The 9,984-nt window shown below is 41.7% G+C and overlaps 1 protein-coding gene across 4 annotated transcripts in view; it reads left to right on the forward strand.

The window, feature by feature from the left end:
• Window positions 1–9,984, forward strand: part of C4H10orf90 (chromosome 4 C10orf90 homolog) — a 144,253-nt gene that overhangs the window by 54,651 nt on the left and 79,618 nt on the right. For 2 of the 4 annotated variants that reach the window (XM_074232178.1, XM_074232179.1), the window contains exon 3: window positions 1,649–2,780. In XM_074232178.1, the coding sequence (XP_074088279.1) occupies window positions 1,649–2,780 (1,132 nt within the window). The remainder of the gene's footprint in view (window positions 1–1,648; window positions 2,781–9,984) is intronic. The other 2 variants (XM_074232181.1, XM_074232180.1) reach the window with 1 other exon arrangement.

The raw sequence follows: 9,984 nt of genomic DNA on the forward strand, positions 1-9,984 counted from the left end.
AAGAGTTTCTAATCAGGGAACCTGAGATTGATTCCTGGCCCCAAACCCCACTAGTTGGGTGATTTGGGGCAAGCTAGCTGACCTCCCTGGCCTTTTCCTCCCTTCTTGGTCAGGAGGGCTCTGCCAGCTCTGCATCAATGATCCCATTTCACAGAGCCTAGTGAGTAGCAGCAACTGAGAATAAGCAGGGAAGACCCTGTCTAGGAGATGGCGCCTAAGCTGGGGCTTCAGTAAATGGAAGATTTAAGAATCTGAATCCTGGTCCTCTTACTCCCAACCCATCCATCTTTTCCCTTCCCCCTGAATTTTTGAATATCTTCATCTCATATATGAGCTTACTTCCTCCTCTTTCTCCTCCTCTTTCTCCTCCCCAAAGGGCCACCTGTGATATCCAATCCTCCCTGTCTGCTTTGTGCTGTTCCACACTTCATCATCCATCAATCATCCCTCCCAGCTTCCTGAGCCCGAGCATCTCTGCACTCAGTGGGTGGTCAATAAATTCAGCTACATAATTCTGGATGGTGGATAGTTGCATAGAGAGTTTTACAAGAAAACAGTGTAATGACTGTGAAAATGGAGCTCTGTCGACAGTGAGCATTCCAGAAACGTAGGTGGCAGGGTTGGCTTTTGCCATGCCCCTCTGCATTGCTTTCTAAATAAACAGACTAAATAAACTCAGATAAGGAAGAGAGCTGTCTGCTCTCAGCAGACCTGCCCTGGCCAGATTAGGCCTTCTAGGTAACAATCTCAGTGCTTCCTCTGAGCCTCCCCAGCACCCGAGCCCCAGAATGTACCATCTGTTGATTAAAAGTAGAATATAGCCCATCATCTATATTATTAAAGTCGACAGATCCAAAATCCTTCCTTCTGCAAGCCCTCATTTCACTGGAGCACACTGTATTTGTCTTGTCAGAGTAACCCATTTCTCATCTAACCCGATAGATAATATAATTGTTTGGGTCAGAAAAAATTAGGCTCTAGCCATTGTCAATCACTCCTGTTCAATGACTGCCTTGAGCTTCTCCAGAAGCCAGAGATTCTGGGGCCGCTAAGCCATGGCGATCTGGCTAGGGTATGAGCCTGGAGACCCAGGATACTACAGCCTCTCTGTTTCCCTGGATCTGTGGGGGAAGGGGCAGGCATAGGAGCTGAGGGTTTTCTCCATCACCATAGCCGACCTGGCTGGCAGGAGTATTGAGTTGACTCCCACAGAATCACTTAACCAACTTAACACAGAATCACCATCTACTCACTCTGCTCCCAGGCAGAAACATTTTAATATTGCAGAAGATCAACACAGATGTCTCCAGGCCAAGGGGCTGAGGGGGTGGTGGTGTTGGAGTCTGACAATGAAAGCTGACAGTCAACCTTAAAAACCCCCAAGCTGCCCAGCTGAGAAAGCCAGTCACCGTGGTTGAGGCATACTGAATTTCTGCACCAAACTCTTCAATTTCTTTCCCCAAAACACTTTGGGTAATTTGGGAGATAGGGTTTTAGATCCATGTTCTTGCTTGGACAGAAAACAAGGCAAGAGAAATTAGGAATGGATCAGTGCTCTGGGGCATCATGCTGGCTTAGGAAAGATGGATTTGAGGCTTTGCTACAGTGAAGGGTTTAAATAATAATCTGGGTATCTTGTCCTTCACAGGAGACTCTGGCATCACAGAAAACAAAAATGATTTCATCCCTCCTCATTTCCCAAATGATTGATGAACAGAGACTGCAAAAGAATGCCCCAGCCTTGCCAGGGCAGTGCATGATGGTTCAGCCTAAAATTCATCCTATGAACCAGTCTTTGGCTAGTCCCAGTCCAGCTAACATTGACCAAGCCTTCTCCTTGCTTCCTGGCAGAATGGGAATCACAATGTCCTCCAAGGAGACTGTATCTGGAACCAAGCTGCCTCCCCAAGAGGAAAATCCGGATCCTAACCCAAGAAGAGGGTTTTCCTCCATCACCATCACAGCCAGACGTGTTAGTCCTCCAACCGACACCCTGATGTGGGGTACCACTGTTGACCCCCTGTGCTCCACATGCGGGGCCAAGGATGGACTCAGGGACAAAACGACTTTGGGCAATGATCGGGAACCGGGACATCCCCACAAACTCTTCCATGGTCACGAGGCTTCTGAAAATAGGTTGGCAAGTCCATTCAAGGCCTCTGACTCTCATAGGCAGTTGTGTTGGATTTTGAACCCTGAGAATAAAGAGAATGTGATGATCCCTCCAGCCATCCCAAGTCATGGGGAGAAAGTTCCTCTTATGTTTAGTTCTTGTGTTCACCTGCAAGTGTCTCAACCATGTGCAAACACTGTCCATTACTTGGACAGATCTCTCTCTATTCCTCTGGAGCAGCCTCCCATCACAGGCTCCAAAAGGCACAGATCTGTTCTGTCTCTCAACCTGAATTGTAGTTCTCATGGAATAACACCAGATGGAGTAGATCGCATGACTAATACAGAGGAGGACGAGATGGGAGACAATGTACTGAGCCAGAAACTCGCAGAGCAAAGTGAGAAGAGAGCCCCAACAACCTGGGCCACAGACTTCAAAGACAGATGCCTAAAGGAAAGCCCACCTTGGCAGAGAATCTCTTCGAGGAATTACTCGTGTTCTTGGAGCAGCACACGTCCCCTAGGAAGCCAAGAGTTTTCAGACACTGAGAAAGGAACTAATCACTTAACAGTGGGGAAGATGAAAGGAGAAAGTATGGCCTTGTACCACACCATTAGCCACCCCAACAAACTGTCCATTCACATCCCAGGCTGGAGTTACGCAGCAGGTGAGTGGCAGACACATTTGTTCACCTTTGGCAGAATCTAAGTAGAACCTTCCAGGTTGATGGATGACTCTTCAGAATACACACGTGTCGATCTTTTTTTTTTTTCAGAATCCCATAAGCCTTTAAATAGTTAGATCCTTAATTCATAATCAAAAACAGTGCTGATGGGCCAGTATTGGAGGTTGAAACTTAGTGCCATCCCATGGTTTATATATCATAAAATAATTCTTGAATGTCTACAGCAGGGTCAAAACAATAGACCAAAACAAAGAGTATTGTGTGCTGACTTGATACAAGATTAAACATGGGTATGGAAAGGTAATGTTCAGTTTACCATCTGCATATCTGGCACTAGGGAGATAATACATCTGGCTTTGTGGAAGAATCTGAATGGGGGGCTGGATTTGCTATTCTTCCATTAGCCACATATGTGACCATGGAAGCCAGATGGAGAAGCCATGATTGATGATTGTTTTTAATCTTTTCTTCCTGATTTTCTCCTACTTCATGTCATGGGATGGGGGTTAGTCCAGGGTTCCCAAAAATGATGCCAGCAGATGACAGACCCTGACAGAGCTTAGGAATGTGGAAAAGTTTGGTATTTGGACTTGGTAAAGAAGTGGGCATCTGTTATCTTAGAACATTCAAGTAGTTCATCTCAAAGAGGTTGACCACCAAGTGATGAACTGAAGAGGCAGTATGGTTTAATGGGTAATACCCTTCCTTCCTCAGACAATCACTAGCTGAGTGATACTCTATGCCTCAATTTCCTCATTTATAAAATGAGGAGAATGGACTCAATGGCTTCTAAGATTCTAAGTCTATGAGCCTATGAATATTTTTCAGCCACAGCCACTGGAGAATATTCTGCTCTGGCAGAGAAGGATTGGGTGTATCCTGAGGGAAGGAAGGTACACCCAACTGGACTGTAGGAGGACAGATTCTTGGATAACTGATAGAAAAGTCCATTGCAAACTTAAAGCTTGATGGGAATAAGAGTGATTTTTTTGTTGGTGCTTCTAGAAATAATGAGCATGTTTCTCATTTTTGCCCAGGAAGGGAAGAGGTAGACACGCACTAATGGGCAAACTATTTGGAGCTTTTCCTTTCTCATTCTCTTGTGCTGACAGACTTTGGTTGAGCTAGGCCATCCTGGCTGTGCCTAGGGGGCATGACTCGCCTGAACTTTGTCCTTGGCCTTCATGGGCTAGAACAGAGACTTATCTACCTTGCTTCCCATCTGTAAACTTTGGTGGAAAGTTTTGAATTTGGAGGACCTCAAAACAAGTTACTATTTCTTTCCCTCCACTTGGGAAAATTATGTAAAGATAACGGTAGTAAAAATTTAAAAGCTGCATATGTGTAATAATTTTTACTGTACATTAAAAGCTTTATTAAGTAATAAAACTGATTGTAAAACACTCAGAAATGATAATATGCCCTAGAAATGTTTAAAAACATAATTAAGTTTGACAGGAGTATGCATGTTGAATGCTTGGAGACATTTTATGAAGATGCTGACAGGTTTTGTTTTTCATGGCATCCAATGCAAGGAGTGAGAATTCTGTAGCTTTATTGACAAGAGGGAACAGGACTTGTTGTCAGTTTGCCAGTGACAGCCCACCCCACTTCATTTATCAAGAAATGGGTCAAGCCAAATATGTTACCTTGGTTATTAGAGAAGCAAAATTCCAAAAATCCATCTGCCTCATTTTTTTATTGTTTATTTAAACTTAATTAATTCTCAAAAAACCAACTTGTATGATAGTGAATTATAAACATTTTTCTTTATCATACTTTATGTCAAAGACTCTGGAGAAATGAACCCAATCCCACTTCAAATACCTTTGGCAAACAATAGGCCCACTGATAAGTATGCAGATTCAGCCTTAGAAGGTATTCTTTTTTTTCCCCCCCTTCAAATCTAATTTCCTAGTCAGCTTGCTTAGGCTGGTTTTTTAACTGTCTTATTAGAAATTTAACCTCCAACACCAATACAAACTACTATGCTTACTAGCTGTTTATATTTTATTTAATTTCTTACTTTGTAAGCAGGGAGGGTACATGCCTGAAATGTCATCTATGAAAGGAACTTCCTATGAATCAAATCCTTCCTTTGTCATTTACCAACTTGTGGTATCCTTTAACCTCCATAGGTATCAGTTTGCCCATTTTGGGTTTGTTTTTTTTTTTGTGAGACCATGGGGTTAAGTGACTTGCCCAAGGTCACAGAGCTACGTAAATATTAAGCCTCTGAGGTCATATTTCAATCAGGTCCTCCTGACTCCAAATGACTTCTGAAGTTCCATCTATTTCCAAATCTAGTATCTTGGGTAAATCACTTCATACCTCCTTGGTTCTCAGTTTCCTCATCCACCAAATGAAGGAGTTGACCTCGAAGATGCTCTGATATCCCTTCCAAGTTAAGGTTGTTGAGTGCTAACTATGAAAAAAAACCTGCTTCTCAGTTTATAATCTGAGAGTTTCCTGAAACCCGAGGAGTTCAATTACTTGCCCAAGGTCATGCAGCCAGCTTTTAGTAGAAAGAGACCTAGAAATCTTGATCCATGGTCACTGTGTACCTGTTCCTTTCTTCTTTCAGTGCACCAAATATCCTGACATTTCTTTAATCCTTCTTTCCCACCAAGAGCCTATCAGAACTCTATCCATCCATTCATCCTCATTCCATTTTCTCCATCTTGTCTCCTTCAGCATGTCTCCCCTACTGCTTCTCCCTTCTTCATTTTCCATGATTTCTTAAAGAATTTTCCAGGTTTCTTTGTGGTCTGTGTATTTCAAATCCAGCTTCAGACACTTAATAGCCTGGCGATTGATTGTGGGTTAACCACTATTGTCTCCCACGGCCTCCCTCCAGCACCTTGGAGGAAAAGCAGCCATCTCCAGCACCTTCTCTCCTACCCCTCTCCTCCTAGCCCCAAAGGGGAACTTGGGAAATTCCTCTCTCTCCACGGCCACTTCCAAATTTTCTCTTTACTTCCATTAACCCAATAACGTCTCCTATTTTGAAGTACAATTAATCTGATTTTTCACCCAATCCAAATAATGGTAATTCGTATCCTGACCCCATATCTTCCCCCTTCCTTTCTCAGAAAGTTCATCATCTGCTCGTCTTTTCCATTGCTTTCTCCTTTCCAAGACCATCTCCATCACCCGGGTGTCTGATCCCATGGCCTCCATCTTTACCATCAGATTACAGCATCAGTCATCTCTGCCCTAATCTTCAACCTCTTCCTATCTAATAACCTATAGACTTCAAATATTCCCAAGTCTCCTCTAGGCTAAAAAAGGGAAAAACCTTCCCTAGATCCAACCCTTCTTTCAAAATATTGTTCTTGATCCTCCTTGTCTTTCCCATGCAAACCTCTCCTCTCTTCTCCTCTGCTCTGTTCTCTTTCCCTCTCCTCTGCTCTTCATCTCATCTCATCTCTTTTCTTCTTCTTCTTCTTCTTCTTCTTCTTCTTCTTCTTCTTCTTCTTCTCCTTCTCCTTCTTCTTCTTCTTCTCCTTCTTCTTCTCCTTCTTCTTCTCCTTCTCCTTCTCCTCTTTCCCTCCCTCCCTCTTCTTATCTCTCTCTTGCACACACACACACACACACACACACACACAGCTCTTAGAATTCTGGCTTCTGAACTCATCAGAATTGAAAGCTCTGAATTTCCAAATCTTCAGATTGCTTTGCTATCCTCACTGTTTTTTGACCTTCCACAGTTATCGGCACCGTTGATCACCCTTTTGTCCGAGATATTCTTTCCTGGGTTTTAGTGACAGTATTCCTTGCTAGTTCTTATCACATGACTAATTACTCCTCCATGTTCTTTGATCACTTATCAGCCACAACACTATCCCTAACTGGATGTTCCCCAAGATTCTGTCTTGGGGGCGGCTAAGTGGCGCAGTGGATAGAGCACCAGCCCTGGAGTCAGGAGTACTTGAGTTCACATCCAGTTTCAGACACTTCATAATGACCTAGCTGTGTGGCCTTGGGCAAGCCACTTCACTCCATTGCCTTGCAAAAACTGAAAAAAAAAAGATTCTGTCTTGGACCATCCTCCCTCTACGTACTCTTCTCAGTGACCTCATCAGATCCTATAGGTTTAACTATCATCTCTATGCAGATGACTCACAAATATGACTTACATATGCACTCCTTAAGGTAGAGGCTTGGCCCTGTGATGCCCCAGCCAACACCAGTGACTTCCTATTGCCTCAGATAAAATAGGAACTCCTCTATTTGACTTTACAAGCTCTCTATAAAGTGATCTTGACCTTCCTTTCCAGTCTTTTTAGATATTACTCACCCTCCCAAACTCTTTGATAGTCAGATTGGTCTTCTCTTTATTCCTCACACCTGATCTGTCATCTCCCATATCCCATCACAGAGATGGCACTAGCCGTATGCCAAGCCTAGCGTGCCCTTCCACCTAAAGTCTGCTTTCCTCATGACCTGGCTCAATCACCATCTTCTTCAGCCCACCCCAACCCCCTAGTGTTCTTCCTTGAAAACAACCATGGCTTTAATTTCTTTGTACTGAAATTTGAATTTCTGCACTTCTGTAATATCTTCTGACCTTTGTCCTCGGTCTCCCCTCCCCACTTCCTCATCATTTGAATGCAAACTCCTATGAGGAGATATTGTTTCATCCTTCATCCTTGTATCCTGAGCACCTAGTATATCAGTGGGCATATGGTAGGTATTTAAGAAATGCTGATTGATGGTCAGATTTGTCAGTATGTGTCTCTGAATCTTAATATCCTCATCTGTAAAATATGTAAGAGAACAACTGAAATGTGGAGAGATCCTTCGCAAGTCTTAAAGTTTTCTAGAGGGGTCAGCTCCCTCCATCCACAGGATTGTCATGAAAGGGAAGACCTTAGGAGATCTTATAGAACAAGCCACAAGTGAATTATCACTACTATTATTGTGTGTGTGTGTGTGTGTGTGTGTGTGTGTGTGTCTGTGTGTGTGTGTGTCTGTGTGTGTGTGTGTGTGTGTGTGTGTAGTGCTGGAGAGGACTTTTGAGAGTTGTTTGGACAACAAGAAGGTAAAATCAACCAATTGTTCAAAACTTAAAGAAAATAATCCAGACTATTCTCTGGAAGGATTAATACTTAAGCTTAAGCTTAAATGCTGTGGCCACATAATGACAAGATGAAACTTGTTAGAGAAAAACCCCGGTGTTGGGAAGGATTGAAGCCCATAGAAAAAGGGAACAGCAGAGATTGAGATGGATAGACAGTGCCAAGGAGACAATAAACATGAACTTCAAAGAGATAGTGGAGGAGAGAAGGGTCAGGCATGCTATGGTCCATGGAGTCATGAAGACATGACTGAATGACTGAACAAAAATAACAGTATTATACATTTTATTAAAGATTTTGTTTATTTCCTGACTAAACATATGATCCCAGTGGTGTAGGAAATGGCTACTAAAGAAATTTCCTTAATTGGTAAAGGCTAGCTAACTTTTTCAAATTTATATTTATTTTCCCCATTCTTATAAAAAATTTAAGCTGCAAATTCGTTCCCTCCATTCAGCCTTAGACCCATCCACTGAGAAGGCAAGCAATGTATGTTACACACATGAAGTCCTAAAACATTTATTTTCATATTAGGCACATTGCAAAAAAAACACAGGGAAAATAAAGTAAAAAATGTTCATTCTCCAATGTTCCTCAGTTTTCTCTCTCTTTCTGGATATAGAATAAGATTTTTCATCATGAGTCCTTTGGAATCATCTTGGATCATTATATTGATTAGAGTAGTCAAGTCTTTACCAGGCGATGATTGTTAGATACTGCTGTTACTGTGTATATTTTCCTGGTTCTGCTCACTTTATTTCATTAGTTCAGAGAAAACTTTCTAAGTTTTTTCTGAAACCATCCCAAAGGGTAGCTATTCTGCAGGTTATGCTATTGCTGAGTTGACTGCTGGGAAATTCCATGACTTGCCTATAGTCACATAGCTGTAATAATAATAATAATAATAATAATAATAATAATAATAGATTTTAGCATTTATATAAATGCTAAATTGCAAAAGCGCCTTCTAAATGTTATCTCAGTAACAATCCTGAAGATAGGTGCTATTATTAATCCCCATTTTACAGGTGAGAAAACTGAAGCAGATAAAGGCTAAATGGCTTGCTAAGCCTTGCACAGCTAAGAAGTATCTAAGATCAAATTTGAACTCAGTCTTCCTGACTAGAACAATTGGTCTATCCATTGCTCCTCCCAGGTTTATAATAATCATTAGTCTATTCTCTTTTATGGACTTGGAGACACATTGATTTTAGTATTACTTATAGTCATTTTCCTTCAGAAATTTATTCCCCTCTATTCCCATCCTTACATTAGTAGCTGAGTTTCCTCTATCTGTTTCAAATCCCCCCCCACCCTTACCCTATATGGAGAGAAAAATGAGATGACCTTAGGGAATAAATCTTAATTGGTGGTTTGTTCAGAAGGTAGATGTCATTGGACATACCCTTTTCTCCCCAATAGTGAGTTTCATTTGCAATTTCCAGGTAGATTGAGAATGATAGGATGGATTTCAATAAAACTGCTCATTATAAATGACAGGAGATTTGTGTAAATGGGCAAGGAACCTTTGCCAAACATCCTCATCATCTTAATTTATATGTGAACTAATGCAGGAAAGTGGTTCCTAATTTCACTGTAGAAGTTGCTTTCTTCCCAGGGGGAAGATGAAATTCTTCTCCACTTTTACCTGTGAATCACACCAAAAGCTAGTGTAGTAGCATGAATAGAGTGCTGAGCTTAGACCCTGAAGACTAACTCCCTTGCATCTTTAAATCTAGGCTCCTATGATTGCCGGTGCTTTATGTCTAAGTCTGGAGTGATAGTCTTGTCTTTGCCATTGTCTAATCGTCAGACCTCGGCTGTCCCAAGTCTCAGTTTAAGGCTAATCTGAGATCAGGTGATGATGATAGATAGCATTTCACTGAGGTCCTTTCCAAACCTGGCATTTTATCCTTATGTAGACAAATACAGATATCAATGATTTCAGATAGATAGATGGATATTGTTATTCATGAATTTAGTCATCAGTAACTGTGTTTTTTCATAAAGCATTGAAACCTTTTAAGCATCAAAAATTTCCTCAGTATACCTCACGCACTTTTCCCCTTTTAGAGAACCATATAATAAAAACAAATATTTTTATG

The sequence above is a fragment of the Macrotis lagotis genome, chromosome 4, assembly GCF_037893015.1.
Source record: "Macrotis lagotis isolate mMagLag1 chromosome 4, bilby.v1.9.chrom.fasta, whole genome shotgun sequence".
NCBI lineage: Eukaryota > Metazoa > Chordata > Mammalia > Peramelemorphia > Peramelidae > Macrotis > Macrotis lagotis.